The sequence below is a fragment of the Sipha flava genome, unplaced genomic scaffold (assembly GCF_003268045.1).
Source record: "Sipha flava isolate LNK unplaced genomic scaffold, YSA_version1 338_pilon_pilon, whole genome shotgun sequence".
Taxonomy (NCBI): domain Eukaryota; kingdom Metazoa; phylum Arthropoda; class Insecta; order Hemiptera; family Aphididae; genus Sipha; species Sipha flava.
In genome coordinates, this window is record NW_020273030.1 from 203,540 (window position 1) to 221,566 (window position 18,027).

The 18,027-nt window shown below is 26.7% G+C and overlaps 2 protein-coding genes across 2 annotated transcripts in view; one reads left to right on the plus strand and one right to left on the minus strand.

Moving 5' to 3' along the window:
* The window catches only part of LOC112687235 (protein PFC0760c-like), a gene marked incomplete in the record, with an annotated part of 18,114 nt that extends 5,056 nt beyond the window's left edge, over window positions 1-13,058 (plus strand). Inside the window, 14 exon segments of the mRNA XM_025559826.1 lie at window positions 48-954; window positions 2,568-2,599; window positions 2,661-2,753; window positions 3,065-3,181; window positions 3,246-3,302; window positions 3,393-3,587; window positions 3,704-3,838; window positions 4,444-4,729; window positions 4,843-4,981; window positions 5,554-5,655; window positions 11,775-11,871; window positions 11,946-12,051; window positions 12,248-12,535; window positions 12,594-13,058. Of these exon segments, the coding sequence (XP_025415611.1) occupies window positions 48-954; window positions 2,568-2,599; window positions 2,661-2,753; window positions 3,065-3,181; window positions 3,246-3,302; window positions 3,393-3,587; window positions 3,704-3,838; window positions 4,444-4,729; window positions 4,843-4,981; window positions 5,554-5,655; window positions 11,775-11,871; window positions 11,946-12,051; window positions 12,248-12,535; window positions 12,594-12,631 (2,592 nt within the window).
* Window positions 7,894-9,372, minus strand: LOC112687236. The gene is made up of 2 exons (XM_025559827.1): window positions 8,007-9,372; window positions 7,894-7,915 (listed from the first exon to the last, which is right to left on the minus strand). Exons 1-2 carry the CDS (start codon window positions 9,214-9,216, stop codon window positions 7,911-7,913), a joined length of 1,215 nt encoding a protein of 404 aa, XP_025415612.1. The 5' UTR covers window positions 9,217-9,372; the 3' UTR covers window positions 7,894-7,910.
* Window positions 13,059-18,027: the final 4,969 nt, after the last annotated feature.

Consider the following 18,027-nt stretch of genomic DNA (forward strand, 5'->3'; position numbering starts at 1 on the left):
TGTTATTTACAGAAGAAAAAATAGAAATAATGAATGAAAATAATATATCCAAGGATTTTAATGGTGATAATTTGCAAGATTATAATAACATATCAGTAATTAGTGAAACACTACAAATTGGTGGTTATTTAGAAAATATAACTCAAACAGATAATCAATCAGTCAATGATAATTCCAATCAATTGTTATTTACAGAAGAAAAAATAGAAATAATGAATGAAAATAATATATCCAAGGATTTTAATGGTGATAATTTGCAAGATTATAATAACATATCAGTAATTAATGAAATTCAAAATCAACCAGATATTACCAAAACTGAAATTGATTCTGAATCTCAAAATATTTCTAAAGATCCTAGTATTAAACCTATCACATCCAATAATGATCAAATTAGTGGTAAGACATCTTCATCTCCAACACAAGATATAATGAACACAATTGAAATTCATCCAGTTATTGCTAACAAAAAAGAAATTGATCAATGTGCATCAGAAGGTGGATGTTCACATTCTATAGAAAGTAACCAAAAGTATGATATTGAAAAAAGTAAACTAGAAAATAAAATTTCGTCTGATAATGTCTATGAGAATATAAAGCCAAATGATAACGAACAATTAAAAAAATATGAACCTAAAAGTTTTGTGGAATCTTTTGGTCATCCAGATTCTTGTAGTGGTGTTAAATGTCTTAAATTTAATAGAAATTTAGAAAAAATAATTAAACCTCCACCAATAAATCCTACTCAAAAACAAGCAAACTCAGATGAAACTTCACAATCAGCAAATATTGATTTTGATGTAGAAAAAACAAATATAATTAATGAAGTAATTGAGGAATCTCATGTAGAATTAAGCTTCTTTGATTATTTTCAAAATTGGATATCTTCACCTACTACTAATTCGATTAATTTTCTATGGAGTATTTTTGGTGATTATTCTAATACACACAATGGTGAGTAATAATTTTACTATGATTTATTTATTAAATAAATTTATAATAAGTAATATTTTATTAAAAAGTTAATAATCGTTTTAATGATTTAGGTCGTATTATTTGAATAAAATCTGAATATTTATATTGTAGACATATATTGTTTAGTTGGTGTATTTTAAATTAATATTAACCCTTAACTACACGCGCAATTTTGTTTTTAAATTATTACACATGCAGTGTATTTTATACAACAACTTGGTTTACACAGAAATCATAATATATATATCATAATATAATTATTATATAATAATTAAATATTAGAAGAATAAATAGCATCATCAACCGATATAAGACGTAAAAATTACTTACATTATTACACGCGCAGAGTATTTCGTTAACCGATACAAAAATAATTTAATACGGAGGTTGTTTATGCAGCTACAAACATTGTCGAATAAAAATTGAAATGGATTAATAACTATTACATATTAGATAAGGAGAATAACTGAAAACAAATATAAACCAAAATAGAACAAGATAAAATACTTAGTACATCAGCACGTGTAGTTAAGGGTTAAAATGTTAGAACTGATTCTGCCGCAGCACGTGTTAATTTATCAATATTACATTTCTTAATATTTTTTTTTCTTCATAAATTACATTAAATTGTTCTTCTTTTATTAATAATTCATTTTTACATTTTTTAAAAAAAAAGGTATAGGGAACTGGCAATGTCTACCAGATACGCTTGTATCCCTAGCACTTTTCAAAGAAATGAAATTACACTTTGAGGTGAAATAGAAATATACAATATTATATATATAATATTATTTATATTTTCATGTATATAGCTGTTGGCTAGTTTGTTCAATATACTGAAACCTAAAACTTCTATTCACAAAACAATTACTCATTTTTATAAATGTACCAACATTCTATATATGTTTATTTATAATTAAGAATTAATTTTTTTTTTTTACTGTATTTTTCAAAGTTAGTTTTTTCTTTACATGCAAAAAAAATAATAAAAACCTTATAAAATGTATATAAAATTAAGTAAATTGCTGAAATCCTCATTTTTTGTGTAATTGTATTCTTATCCCTTATAATCTTAAACTATCTTGTTTTAAAAAATGATGTCAAAAAGGAGTAGTTATGTTTATTTATTTTACTTGCTCCCATTATTATGAAATTTCTGAAGAATTTTATTTTTTAAATTATAATAAATTAATAATAAAAATCCATACAAATTTGCCATTTATTGTTATATTAAATATGTAAAATATTTTCGAACTAACTTTGAAAATTTTTTAAAGTGTTAATTTATGGGAAACTCCATGTTTGTGTATTATGAGCTTATAATATAAAATTTAACATCTCTATAATAATCCACTAAAGATCTTACATATTTTATTTATTTTATTTTAATTCTTAGTTAAATATGAATTTAATAATTTTAATTCCAATTATAGTATAACTAAATTTTTCTTTTAATGTTTATTAATATATTTTTATTATTTGGCCTAGTACAGTGTATCATTAAAACATAAAATAAGATGATTTAATACTTAATATATATCATAAGTCTTATATTGAAATATATAAGTTTATATAATTTTGTATTATTACAGATGTATATCACGTTCAATCTGTTGAAGATCAAGTAAGTTAATTATAATTTTTTGTTTATTGTGGTTTTATCTAAATTTAAAATATTATTTCAGAAAATGTTTCAAAATGTCAATCATTCAGAATTATATTTTATTACTGTAGCTGTAATCACACTGTTATTTTCATTGGTTTATTATAAATATCAAGTAAATACTTCAAACTAAATATAACTACTACAATATTACTACTTAAGTCCAATTATATATGTTTACAACACATGTATAAAAGTACACTTATTTAAAATGGACAGGTAATTTTAAATTACTCTTCCACTTTAAATTTGTAGACCTTTTATGCATCTTCATAATTTAAGAATAATATTTAGTCAAATTAATATTCATAAATAAAAATATAAAACTTATTTGTTTAAATTTATTTATTATAGTTTTTACTTATTAACGTGTACCTATACTATTATAGTATGTCATAAATACTAATTATTTTTAATTATTTCTAGAAAGGAACTTATGAAAATTATTTATTAACATTGCTTGCAACTCAAGATCAAAATTTGCTTATTATTGAAAAGGAATTATCATTGCTGAAAGAACAAAGCACTGGAAGTATGAAATCAGTAAGTTAATACTTAAAACTAAATTAATCTATTAATTAAATTTAATCAGCAATATTGATTTCAGAAAACTGAAAAAAATTCTGAAGTAGAGACATTAAATAATCATTTGACTAAGTCTGAGGTGATTATTTTAGTTGTATAAATAAATTATTATTTGAAAGTATACAAACTATTTAAATTAATTAATTTTAAATAAAAAATTTATTTTTAGGACATTATATTATCACAATCTATACGCATTGAAAAACTAGAGCAAGAAGTTGAAGAATTAACTGAAAGTGGAATGGAAATGCATACATTACTGTCTTCTGCTTTAGAAAATAGTTCCAAAAATACAGAAAAATTAAATTCTTTAAAATCAAAATTGTTTGATTCAGAAAATTTAATTATCACCCTTACACAAAAAGTAAAAAAAAATTTATTCAAATTTCTAATATCTAAATATTATGTACTTTTGTATTTATTATTTATAGTTCTTTTCTTTTTTTTTTTTTTTTTTTTTTTTTTTTCAAAAAAATATAGAATTTTGACAAAACTACAGAATTAGAAAAAAAAAATAATATCTTAAAATCCATTCAAAACAATGTAGATGAACTAACTATCAAAAATATGGATTTAGTTGAAGAGAATGCTAAAATATCTTTACAACTAGAACAAGTAAGTAAAGTAACTTCTTAATTTTATAAAATATTATATAATGTATTTTGTTACATCACAAAAAGAAAATTAATGTTTGTTGTTTTATTTGATACCAGTAAAATGTTAATTTTCTGCTTGTCTACTAAAAAACAAGAGGATTTGCGTTTGATCATTGATTTTAGAAAATACAGATACATTATTCCACTTTTAAAATGGTAGCACTCTAACTCCATATCAAACAAATTATTTGATTTTTAATAGTTTGAAATGTTGATAACAACTTGTACCAAAGAGTGGCTATTTTGTAATTTTATAGAAATTAAAGTGTTTAAAGTTATTTTGCCTGTCAGTTATAGGATAAAATTCAAGTTTTACTGTGTTTAATATGATCTTCTATTAAACTATGCTAAAATTAAATATTATTTCCATTAGATTATTGCAGTGCTTTACTCTAGTTAACATTACATTATTGTCTTAAATAACATTTAAAAGTTTCTGCATAATTGTAACAAAATATATAAGATAAAATTCCTTGGATAGAATATTTTTTTTTTAATAAATCTTTATTTTAAATATTAAATTTGTTTTATGCTTTCTTAAATTATTTAATTTTTATTTTATAGAATATAACTAAAAACATGCTGAAGGAATCAAAATTACAAGATGAAATAAATAATTTACAATATGAATTGGACAGACAAACTAGTTCCTTGGTAGCTGCAGAAAATGAAGTTTTACTGTCTAAAAATGCTTTGCAAGAAATGGTGTCACAGAAATTTAATTCAACAGATGCAAACAAATTTTTATCTTCAGTTAAATTATCTGTGGAACTTAAATCTGCACAACAAATGTGTGAAGGTTACAAACATAAATTGAATGAGTCTTTGAAATTAAATCAACAATATCTGGGTTAGTAATATTTTAATGATTCATTTTACTTTTTATTAACAAACTAAAGTAAAAAAATAAAAGGTAAATTAATAATATTTATGAAGTATTATGATTGTTACTATTATTTACAGATAAAATTGATGTTTTAAAAAGTAATATAGCAAATTTAGAAGATAAACTTGAAAAATTAGAAAGAAAGAATGAAGAGTCAATAAACAAATTGACTATACTTACAAATTTTTTTAAAGAACAAGAAAAACACTATCTTAAGTATGTATTTTATTTTATTTTCCCACAAAAAGTAAAACTTATATTTACAAATTCTACAAATTCAATAGACATTTTAAAATTTTCCATCAGAGGAAAGAAATCTTAGCATTTTATTTAGCCAATAGTGCACACTCTTATGTTACTGACACATTCCTTTTTCTCTCTTAAATTCTCAATAATTAGAGGTGACTTAAAATTATTTTTTATTTTATACTAAATTAATTTGATAACTTCCATAGATTTTTAAAATATTTCATTTTTCGAATATCTATGTTTTCAATTCTTTGTAATTGTTTTTGTTTCAATGTTGGACTCATCCATTACTCATCTTTAAATGTTGTATTTAGTTTTACTCTTGTGAACAAGCTGAACATAATATGTTCAATAACAGTAAAACTGTGTACTCTCTAAATGTTTAAAAATTCACCGTACAACTAGAGATAAAGTTGTTTGAAATAGTGAATATTAATTTTATATTATTGAAAAAAATGTATGTTCTTTTGCTCTAGCTTTGTTAAATATTTAAATAAGTTTCATCTCATGTAGAAATAATATAAATATCTTTGTTACAGACAAATTAATGAGAAAGCAGAATTATATATTAGCAAAGAAGGAGAATCTAGCATTCTTAATGAACAAATAAAATCCAAGAACCAAGAAATTGTGAATTACAAGTAAGTCGTAGGTAATATTTTGAGAGTGACATGTGTATGTAGATTCACATAGGGTACCAAGAGCTTCATTTTAAATAAAATATTTTTATTAATTTCTTAAAAATTTTACAATTGTAACGAGTAATATTTATTTTTGCATTACTATGTAATACATATTAATGCATGCGTAACACTTAGTTAATTTAATTAATTTATAGTTAATCTTTTTAGATTAACTTAAATCTTGTGTTGTCAATCTTAATGATCTTAAAAACATAGTACTTTTATTAAAAAAAAACTTGAACATTTATACTAAAAATAATTAAATATTTTCATTACGTTTATTTAAACATGTTCACTTTAAAAAAGAAATTTATTACTATTAACACTTTAATGAAGATATTGAAAAAAATAACATTTATGACTAGTTTTTTCAATCTTCTTCTATTCGTATAAACATTAAGATATGTTTTTACTGTGAATCAGTCACATAAATTGAAATTCATAACACTTTTTCCAAGATTTGTTTCTCAAGTAGAATTTCCTTTTAATAATTTAATTTAATTTATATTCTTATATTATTTGGGACATAGGCAATTCCTCTTAGGGTAGGTTGCATAAACGTTCATAAACAATTCGCAGAGAGTTTACAGACTGATAATGCACTAAAGGTTGACACGGCACACAGGTGGTGGTGGTGTGCGCACGGGTCGCGGGTGTTGTGCGGGTTGATATTAAAATAATATTGTGTAATAAGAAAATAAGACAATGAAAAAAATGATGGTAATAATAATAAGCATATATTGCACGGTAACACAACAAAAAAAAATAGATATTAATTAGTGTACTAACGTCGGCAGTCACAATTGTTATATCACAATGAAAAAAAAACCAATGGGTAGAGATGTGCGATGTGTCTCCGTACACGATCTCGGAAAAACAGCACGGTTATATGGTGGTACCTGTCGGACGTCGTAGCGACCGCTCGCGTCCCCTGTCCGGTGATGGATGGGTGGACGGGGGTCGCTGCGGCGTTGCGTGCCGCGGAGTGGCGGTTGATGAGAAAGATAAGGACACGGTCGGCGACTGCCGTTTCGATAACGGCTGCCGCACGGGTCCGCGTCAAGGTTCGGTAATTAAAATTGATTGTTTCATAAAGGTCAAATAGTGTTAACAGCTCTGTAAGTTACTGATTGTTGGACCTGTAAATTACAGACCCGATTTTGGTTCTGTAACTTACAGATATATTAATGATAACCGATATTATCAATTACAAATTTTATCCATAATATTTATATAATTAATTTTGTTTTTTTTTTTAACTATGATAATTTTAAACATTAATAATGGAATCTTCTACGTCATCTTCGTCCAGCGATAAAGATGATTTTGTTATAAAAATCGTTCAATTTTTACCTAGACCGCAAGTTTTTCGTGATAGAACAAATCCCCTATTTTTTCACGGTTTATTATAGGTTTATGTATTATAATTATGTTTATTATAATATTATAATTTTAAATTTGTAGAATACGTTTATTTGGTATCAATAAGTTTGTATTATTTTCGTTATCACTATTTATCACATAAAATGCAGGTTAATTTATTTGGTAACCACAGCCATCAATAAAATTAACTTTTCTTTATGAAACACCTCAATAATATTATCGATTAGTAAAACTTAACAGAATGAATAAGTTACAGGGTCAGTAACAAGTTTACAGACTGATCTTTATGCAACCCGGCCTTAGAATTACTGGTATTTCAGATGAATATATTTTATACTCAATATATATATTGTTAAAATACTTTTAATACTACGGAACATTTAAGTTTATTTTATCGTAATTTGTTTATAACCTATAGCAAATCAACGTATTTTTTTTTCATTAAATTGTTATTAAAGTCTGTATCAAAACACCACAGTACTTTTTCCATTACCACACTAACAGTATTAACAGGGGTGGATTCAGATCAAGATAACGGGGGGGGGGGGGGTTAAAGGGCACGAGTTAGGGACAGTTGTCCGAAAAATGACCTACGAACACAAAACTTGGTTACGAATATTTAACATCATGATTAGGGCTCGGAAGTTATAGGAGTTAAAAAAGGCAAAATATGCACAAAAAAATTGTAAAATATGCATGAAAATATGTTAAATATGCAAAATAAAATTTATTAAATATGCAAACAAATTTACTACGTATATACAAAAAAAATTTTTATGTTTGGCTTAATGTTTTGGCTTGTATTTTGTGTTTGATGGATTGTAATTTTTTCAATCTAAAAATATATATAGAATACAATTTATTTGAAAAATTATATTATTTTTTTTTTAATTCATTAAACATATAGATTATTGTAACCGTCATACCTGTAAATGTATTGCATTGAATAACCAAAACTTTTTTGATATTTTCTATGTCAAACGAACGACGGTTGTCTGTAAGTACATTTTTGTAGCGCGAAAAACTTCTTTCAACATCCGATGAAGTTATGGGTGCGTATTTAAAGTGCGCCAAGTCATTCCCAGTTAAGTCTTCTGGTAGTCCTTCCATTGACGTTGCTTCACCAGTTAAAATGCTGGATATTTTTTTTAATTCATTATAACCACAGTTTTTTTCCAAAACATTTTTTAATTTTTCTTTGATTGCAGTGCCTGCCTCGTCAATAATGTGCTTTAACTTATTTTCGACGGATTTCACTATCGCTATTGACTCATGTAACGGAAGTTTTTGTTTTTCAAGTTGTGTAATTGTTGTCGGTAAAAAACCATAATTTGCATGAATGAAAGTTAAGTTCATTTCCACAGAACGGTCACTTACAATTATTTTAGCTTCTCTAATAGAAATCGCATCGCTCGAATCTAGAAGTTGTAAAACTTTGTATATTCCTTTAAAATATTGACAGTAGTATGAAGCTGCTTGTAGCCATGTTCCCCAACGTGTTAGTATGGGCTCCAGCGGAAGTGGAATTCCAGGAGCTTCAGTTTTAAATAATATAGTACGAGACGGTGCTTTCAAAAACACTTGTTTTACCCTCGATATTAATTTATCTACCTTTGGGAAATGACTACGTATTTCTTCTGCTATTCTATGCATTCCGTGAGCCAAACATGTGACATGTATCATTTTTGAATATAATGCTTTTATAGCTGTACCTGCTTTTTTCATATACGGAGCCGCATCACTTACAAACAAAAGTACGTCATCGTGCCGGATTCCATCTGGCCATAAAATAAACATTGATGCATCAAATAGCTTAGCTATTGTTGAAAAATTAACTTTATCAAGAACTTCGGATGTTAATAAAAATATGTCACCAGGTTCATCTACCAATAATGTTCCGACTATTACGTTCGCAATAAATCTACCTTCGATGTCAGTACTTTCATCGATAGATACCCAAATTTTATTCCCAACGACATGTTTTCTAATTTTAACGATTGTTTCTTCGTAACATTCATTTAAATACGTTTTTCTTAAAATAGATTCACATGGAATTTCTTTAAGGGTATATTTTTCTAGGAATGACCGAAATTCAGTATTCATAATTTTATTAAGAGGAATATTAGCACACATCATCGACTTGATAAAATTGACAAAATATGCAAAAATATGCACTTTTAATTATTTTATTTAATCTTGTCATTGTATAAAATGGATTTCTAGCTTGGTCTGCTATAAATTAAGGGCATACAGAAAAATATGCAACTCTTACAACTTCCGAGCCCTAATCATGATAGTAGTATATAACTGATATCAGTATATCACCAAATAATAAATATAAGTGATAACACAGTATCAGCATAAATTTGGTATAAAAAAAATAGTTTAAGATTTCCCTATTTACCCTTGAAATAATTACGTCAAAAACTAAAGTCTGCTACGGTGAATGTGGGGATCGCCCCATTCGCCCCCTCTTTATCCACCCCTGAGTAAAAAATTAATGCATTACTAAGAATCAGTTACTGAAAATACTTTATTATCACTAAAACTAATAATTAGGGCTTAGATATATTTACAAATGCATATTATTAGATCAAAAATATTTCTAGCTAGAATCATCAAATTTTGAATTAGATTTTACCGATTTTTCTAAATTGTTATAAAGTAACTAGCTGACCCGACAAACGTTGTTTTGTCATATAAATTATTTCTAGAGAATATTTTGCTAGAAAAAAAAAACTTATTTAATATAAGTGTGTAAGGATCTGGTATGTAAGTGAAAGAGGTATGGAGTGCTGTGAACGGTGACGAAATATAAAAATGAAAAAAACATCAAACATTTATTTTTTTAATAATTTATTAAAATTGATCCTTTAAAATTATTTGTATCGCTAATTATAACAATATTAGTAAAAAACAATATCAATCGCTTAATACAACAGTGTACAATATTTTTTGTTATCCCATCTTTCGCCAATATAAACAAACTGAATAGTTCGAGAGCACGCCACGTATAATTGTCCGTGTGAAAAACATGATGTACTTTAATTTAAGCCACAGATAGACATCGTTTGGCCTTTAAGCTTATTGATAGTCATTGCAAAAGCCAATCTAATTGGAAATTGAAGGCGTTTAAATTGTATTGGCACATCTGTGGGTATAATAGGGATTCGCGGTAATAATATATTTTCAGCTTGGAATTTTCCATTTAAAATGAAGGCTTCGATAACATATTTCATTAATTTTTAATGACTAATCACATGCCGTTGTACAACCGTGGTGGGTTCAAATTACGAAGCAAAATAACCGGAGATCCAACCTTCAGTTGTAAATTATGTGGTGGGTTACCAGGTAAATCTAATAAGTTAGGTTGAATAATTTACAGTTTCAGTAGCATCACAAACTGTATCAATAGATTTGTATGACACCAAATCTCCTGGTAACAAATGTGTCTTGAGATTCAATTCATTGACGTCTACATTTTTTGCTACTAAAATTGCTCTTTCTGCCAGCCACTCATGATTTGTGTATTGTCTGTGTACATTGGAAAATATCTGGTCAATGAAAGCATCTTGCGAATCAATGATTGTGCAGAAATCGGTCGTTAACCCTGTTATATAATCTGAAAGAGTGACTAAAATAATAATTTTATACATAGTCACCAAACAAACTAAGGCACTTATCGTAGCGGTGGACAAGCTTTGAAATTCCTTCGTCATAGAAATCCTCCCATTTGAATGAGTCAAGAAGATCTGGGAGATTTTCCCACATCCACCCTACAGTCACGACCTAGCACCGAGTGATTTTCACTTGTTCCCGAAGATGATAAACTGGCTAGCGACACAGCGTTTTGATGACGACGATTAGCTCCAGGCGTGCGTCACTGAGTGGCTGAGATCGCAGGCGGCGGATTTCTATGACGAAGGAATTTCGAAGCTTGGCCACCGCTACGATAAGTGCGTTAATTTGTTTGGTGACTATGTAGAAAAGTAGCATTTTAATCACTCTTTCAGATGTATATAATAAAAAAATTTTCCTATACCTAATTTTTGTTTTATTACAAAATGTTCCTCACTTTCTGAATAACCCTCGTATATAGGTATGTAGATTTAAATTTACATATCTTCATTATTTATTTTTACCACTAAAGAAAATTACACAAATTCATCTAACCCTTAAACCAGTAGCGCAATCAGGAATTTTTCATGGGGGGGGGGTTTGACAAAATAAACTAATATACAAATAATAAAAAATTATAATATATATATATATATCTAGAATATGATATTAATATACTATTATACGTACCAAGGGGGGGTCCAGACCCGGAGTCCACCCCCCTGGTTGCGCCACTGCCTTAAATTCATAAATAAGTATTTATAGTAAAGGAAATAATTAATTACACTTGTTTTGTTTAAAAATATAATATTACTTAATTTCTTAATTTTTTTTTTTTAAATACTGTAACAACTGTATTTAATTTCCAATCTTAATACTTTATAAATGAAACTTTTGAGGTGAAATACATTTTATATATTTAATATATCTAAATCTGTATATTTTATTTTTCTAATTATAAATACATATACAACCTAACCTTATTAATAATTATAATTTTTAGTTTTATAAATAGTATTTTATAAGTAATTAAATTTTTTCAAGTTCATTTGTGTATAAATATTTAATATTATTAGAGGAGAAATTCAATCATTGAAAAAAGAAATAACAGACCAAGAAGCAAGTTTCAAAATTCAATTATCCGCTGCAGATAAAAAAGCCAGTGATTATTGGGTAATTTTTTTGCTTTTTTTATTATTTGCTCTTTTTATAATATAATATATATATTTTTTTTTTTATTATAAAAGATATCATTCCGACAAGCTGAAAGAAAACTTAAAGAAATGGAACTTGAAACTGCACAACTAAGAAATAAATTAACTATGGTTGATAAAAAACTTGAAAATGGTGCTAGTATGTTAAAGTTACTATAATTACTTTTTAATTTTTAGAATTAATTATAATCTTTAACAAAATGAGTTATCATAAAATCGTTAAATAAATTTTTTATTTATTTACCAAGTAGATAAAGGAATCAAAGATTCTGTTTTTTTTTTTTTTTTGTTTTTTCATATTATAATAGATGAATTCAATCTTTTATTTTTTGCAGAAAGCATAGACTCATCCAAAGATTTTGAAGACGAATTGTTAGACATACCATTGCCTACAGTTTCTCCAGATTTTACACTACTTTCTTTGCTCGACTTCGAACCTCCTCCTCCAATTTTAACTAACCAACGTTTACCTCCACTTGGAGCTTTAGGACAAGCTCCAAGTCCACCAATTCCTTTATCTAGGCGTCATAATCGATCCTTATCGCCAAGTTCTCCACCACCATCACAAAGATCTTCCGTATTTAGACCATTGCCTCAAAGATACAATTATATGGATCGCCAAAGTAAGAAATATTATATTAAACAAAGAATTTGAATCATTATTTTTACTTTTATTTTCAGATTCATTAGGTCATTCAGTTGAATCACTCGACAAATAAATTATTTTTTACGCTGTTATTACTATCCAATTATCTGAAATGTTCAGAGTTATAACTATTGTTAAGATTAAACGTTAAATTAATTTTATCGGTGTATATTATTTGATCTGTTTTTTAAGACCAATAAAAATTGGTTTTTCTTATCAACTTTATTTTTTCACTTATATTTTTTTAAAAAATTATTTTGCATATGTTTCAAAATTGTATAGTTTTACTGTGACATAATGCATATTTAAACTGTTCAAATACTTACAACTTGTTGTTTGTCAAAGATAAAAATGTTTGAATTGTATTGAAATAGATATTTTTTAAAGATGGAATTCACACTTGAACATTCCTGTTAACACATTTTCCACTCAATGTTGTGTGTCTAAATGCTTATTTATTTGTTAGTTAATGTATTAATAAATATTTGTATGTTACGTAATTAGATATTGGAGCAATCTGTTTCAATTTTCTGTTTTGTTAAAAGAAATATTCAAGTATAATATCAAGAATCAATTTCTTTAATTTCTATTCACTTGACTTTGATGACTGAAGAAAAAACAAATTTAGTAGGGTAAAATAATAAAATAATTAACTCTTAAGATATTTTTTCTAAATATTTTAAGTATTATTTGATCTATTTCTATTGTAATATATTTTATAAGACATTAATATTAGAATAACCACACCATATATGATATGTTATTATTGTAGAAAAGGGTTAAATCCTATTTTCCATTAAAACTTTTTACTAAAAGAGAAAATTTCATTGTTTAGTTTAAGTCATAGTTATTAATTAAAATTTATAGAATTCAATCATCAAATTTATAAAATAAAAAGTTAAATTCTTTGTAACACAATTTTCAATTATTATTATTATCATTGTTAATACTTAATAGTTATTTTTATTTAAAATTTAAAATAAAACTAGGTTGAAAAAAACAAATTTCAAGTGATTTTGAAATTGAATCTATTGCGACTTACATTCATTGTAGATTTGATGAAAAATACTACTCAGTAAATATTTCATGAAATAAACAATTATCATTCAGCTTAAAGTTTACCTTAAAAGTATCCTTATATTTAATTTCTAAACATAAGTTTAAAACAACTTGAATTCCTGACGTGTCTATCCATTTTCGAATTATACATAATTGCCAATACATAATAACGACTAATTATTGATACTAAGATATTTTATACTGAAATAGAAAAAATAATTTTAGAAGATTTTATTAAAATAAGAGTATTCAAATATAGATTCATACTAACTGGTATTGAAAAATAGATACTAATATATGATTAATACTTTATTGCTATATATATATATAAATTAGTTGAAGAGTGAAATTTTAAGACATTTATTTTCATACTCGTATATTATGCTATATTGCTTAGTATAATGACTAGAACGTGGATTTTTATGTAATTACATAATTTTATTGAATGTGAATCTCTCAATTACGATTAAAAATAAACACGTTTCAAAACACTTTGAATAATATGAGACCTTTATTATTTTATATATTTTCACATATTTCGATGTAAATACATATTTTTAAATATTTAATCAAAATATTTACATATTTTGTAAATATTTCATATTTTCATAACATTTCAATACAGTTTTTATTTAATTTACAGTTATTATATTGGAACTAAATGAAAGAAGATATTTCAAATCTTGATTCAGATACTACAATCGCTATTACTTTTGATATTATGTAAAATAATAACTTGCAAAATAATTTAGTATATATTTCCACAATTTTTTTTTTGGTAAAATAATAAAAAATTAAATCTAATAATAATTGAAAGTATCGCGATAGTGGAAAGTGCAGAAATTCAATGAAATTAAGTTCAAGGAGAATCCGGAGTTACAATAAAAATTGATTAAATTACGAACTGGGTAATACGTTGGTTTACAAAAAAATTAAAACTATTAGAGATAATCTAATTAATAAAATAGAAAATATGTCAAATTATATTGAAATAACGCCATCCGATATATGTGGTATAAATATGCCCCATTAACCTCGGTTGACGTTGAATGCACCCTCAGTTGTTACGAGTTGACTTTGAAATCTAACCACCGTACATTAAAATTTGAAAATCTTTAAATGTACGTCGTATCCAATTGTTTCGAAGAAGACAACAATGAAGATGATTAAATGAATAATTATTAGTTAATAATTAAAAATTAATATAGAATACCGATTTTTTCGTTAAATATTTTACGTTTTTTAATACATATTTTAGCAAAAATAAGAACATAAATATTTACATATTTTGATTTTATTATTACATAAAAATCCGCACTCTAATAATGACATAATACCGATAAAATATGTAATTTTTAAATATGTATCAATAAATATTACGGAATAAATTTAAAAGAATATAATATTGGAACCGTAACCCGAACCCGAACCTTTTAATAAAATAAATGCGAAAAGCATGAAAATAACATTTAAAATACATATACAGTGGAGCGTCGATTATCCGCACTAATTGGGACCGAAGGAGGTGCGGATAATCAAACAACCATTGAAAATTGTAATATAAAGTTAAAAACTAATTTACTAGATATAATACTAAATATAATATTCATACATAATATGAAAAATTATATATATATATATATATACATAATATAACATTATAGTACACGATATAATATAACGAATGATAAAACTAAATTAAATTAAACTAAAAACAAATTTGTACTCAACTTTTTTGTAGTGCGGATAATTGACGTGCAGATAATCGACGCTCCACTGTACTATTAAAATGTAGATTCAATTATTACGTGGTAGTCAAGGTGTTCAACACTATTAATATTGAAACGGTAATAATTAAATTAACATATATAATAATGTAGCTAATATATACAGGCTATCAGGCAGTTTCATGAATCGAATGATATAATCATATATTTGGTTTTGGTTTTTATTTATTTTTACTTTATGGTGCGGGCCACGGCCTTAGAAGATTAGTCTATGGTCGTTGTGCGGGCATTTATTTTTTTCCGAAATGACGATATCACCGATCGCCAATATTAATAACAAACCGTACAATGTATAAAGTATAATACACAAAATTCACAGATATTGCTATTTATATTTTTCCAGAAATGACTGCGTTGTCCCTTATCATAAACACCATATAATCTTTAATTATAAAAATAGTTTTGATAGTATAAATCGTAAAATTCGTTTTCAAATTGACGTAAATTAAAATTCACATAAAAATTATTTTGGACATCAATTAGGATGAACGTTCCCCCGTTCCGGTGAAAAATATAGTTGGTGTACGCAAAAAAAAAAAAAAAATAGTAGAGGAGCTTCGTCCCCCTGCGTACCCCCCCCAATTCGAGCACTGTATATATATCTATATATATAAAAATTTCGTGTCACGATGTATGTTCGCGATAATCTCCGAAGCTACTGGACCGATTTTGATGAAATTTTTTACACCGTGTGTAATTTGGTCCAACTTAAAATATAGGATAGTTTTTTTCAAATTTTTTAATATTTTAAATATTTTAATTAACTTTTTAATAAATGTGTATAATTGCATGGTGTATTTCGGGTTTTCCCGTGACCGACCGCGACAGTATCTATATTGCTACCTGTAATCTGACCTTTTTTCTATTGTGTGTGTTTTATCGTCGGCGGCGTGTAGATATGAATTGTTCCGAGAATTATCTCCATAATGTATAGAATGGTTTTTATCTCAATATTATTTTTTTCATTGCAATTATTGTAATAAATATATAGGATAGTTTTTATCTCAATATTATTTTTTTCATTGCAATTGTTGTAATAAAGAAAGTTATAGAATTTTCGAGAAATGTTCAAAGGTATAAAATGCGAAGTTCGGTACGACGTATTCATCAGTTAATATAAAGCGCAACAATCTGACCGAGTCAGTCATTATCGAGTTAATCGCGCCGTCTCGAGTTTTGTTTGTTATTTTTATTTATACAGTTTAATTATACGGTATATTAGATACAACCAGGCTAAATTAAGATCAGAAGAATACATCCATTTACGAGATGCTATCACCGGAAACATCGATGAAAATTTAAACGCCAATGACATCGGAACTGCATGTATTTTACCTTCAAGCTACATCGGCAGTCCACGGAGCATGCAGGAATACATACAAGATGCGATGACTTATGTACGTCATTACGGTCGACCTGATTTGTTTGTTACATTTACGTGTAATCCAAATTGGGAAGAAATAAAAAGTTTGTTATTACCAGGCCAACAATCAATACATCGTCACGATATCGTTACACGTGTGTTTAAACAAAAGTTAAAATCTTTAATTAATTTAATCGTAAAATATTCAGTTTTTGGTAACACACGTTGCTGGCTGTATTCTATTGAGTGGCAAAAGCGAGGTTTGCCTCATTCTCATATTTTGGTTTGGCTTGAAGTTAATCGCGCCGTCTCGAGTTTTGTTTGTTATTTTTATTTATACAGTTTAATTTGTACCGGTTTAGTGTTTTCGTATTTTACTTTACCTACACACTAACCATAAATACTTGGTATTGTGTTATTATTGTGCAGTGTTCAGTATTGAATATTCTTTAATTTTTTTTAAATTTAGTATAATGCCGCGGAAATCTAACCTACACAATCAGTATAGTAAAAATGCACGACGTATGCGTGCTAATAGAGCTCATGAATCGGAATAACAAATTGCAGCAAGAAACGCAGCTCAACAAATCAGAACAGCAGAAATTCGCAGACAAGAGTCTCGAGAACAGCGTGATGAACGTCTACGACAAAATATATTGAGAACAAGATCGGCGCGAGAACGGCATAGAAAATATATATTTTGGTTTGTACTTAATTTCAACTTTTAGATACTTTACCTATTACCAGGGGCGGCTCGTCAGGGGACAATTTGAGACTGCGTCTCCCCTTAAAAATAAACTAGCTACTTGTAAATAATATAATTAATTAAAAATAATAATGTATAGAAATATTTTCATTTGTATTTAAAATATATTATTATATCGTTTTCATTGTTTATTATTATATTAAATTGAAAGTCACAAAATCGAAAACCTATTAATAGCTATTTCGATAGAAATACTATTTTAGTCATTCTGCGGGTAATTCGGCTCATTACGACGGTCACCAGTTCAATGAAACTGAAGCCCGTCAGTTGCAAACGTAACATGTAATGACATGGCTAGTTGGTCGGAGGGAGCCGGGGAGAATAAGCTGCGTATCATAGACGCTTTTGAACCTGGGTTCACGACAGTAATTGCCGTGCCGCTGCGCCGTGTAGCTCGTGTTAAATTATTTTTACTAGCTTTAGACGTTTTATTCACGGTTTATTAATTATTTAATAATTATTATACGTATATCCGTCTAACATTTATTATTAAA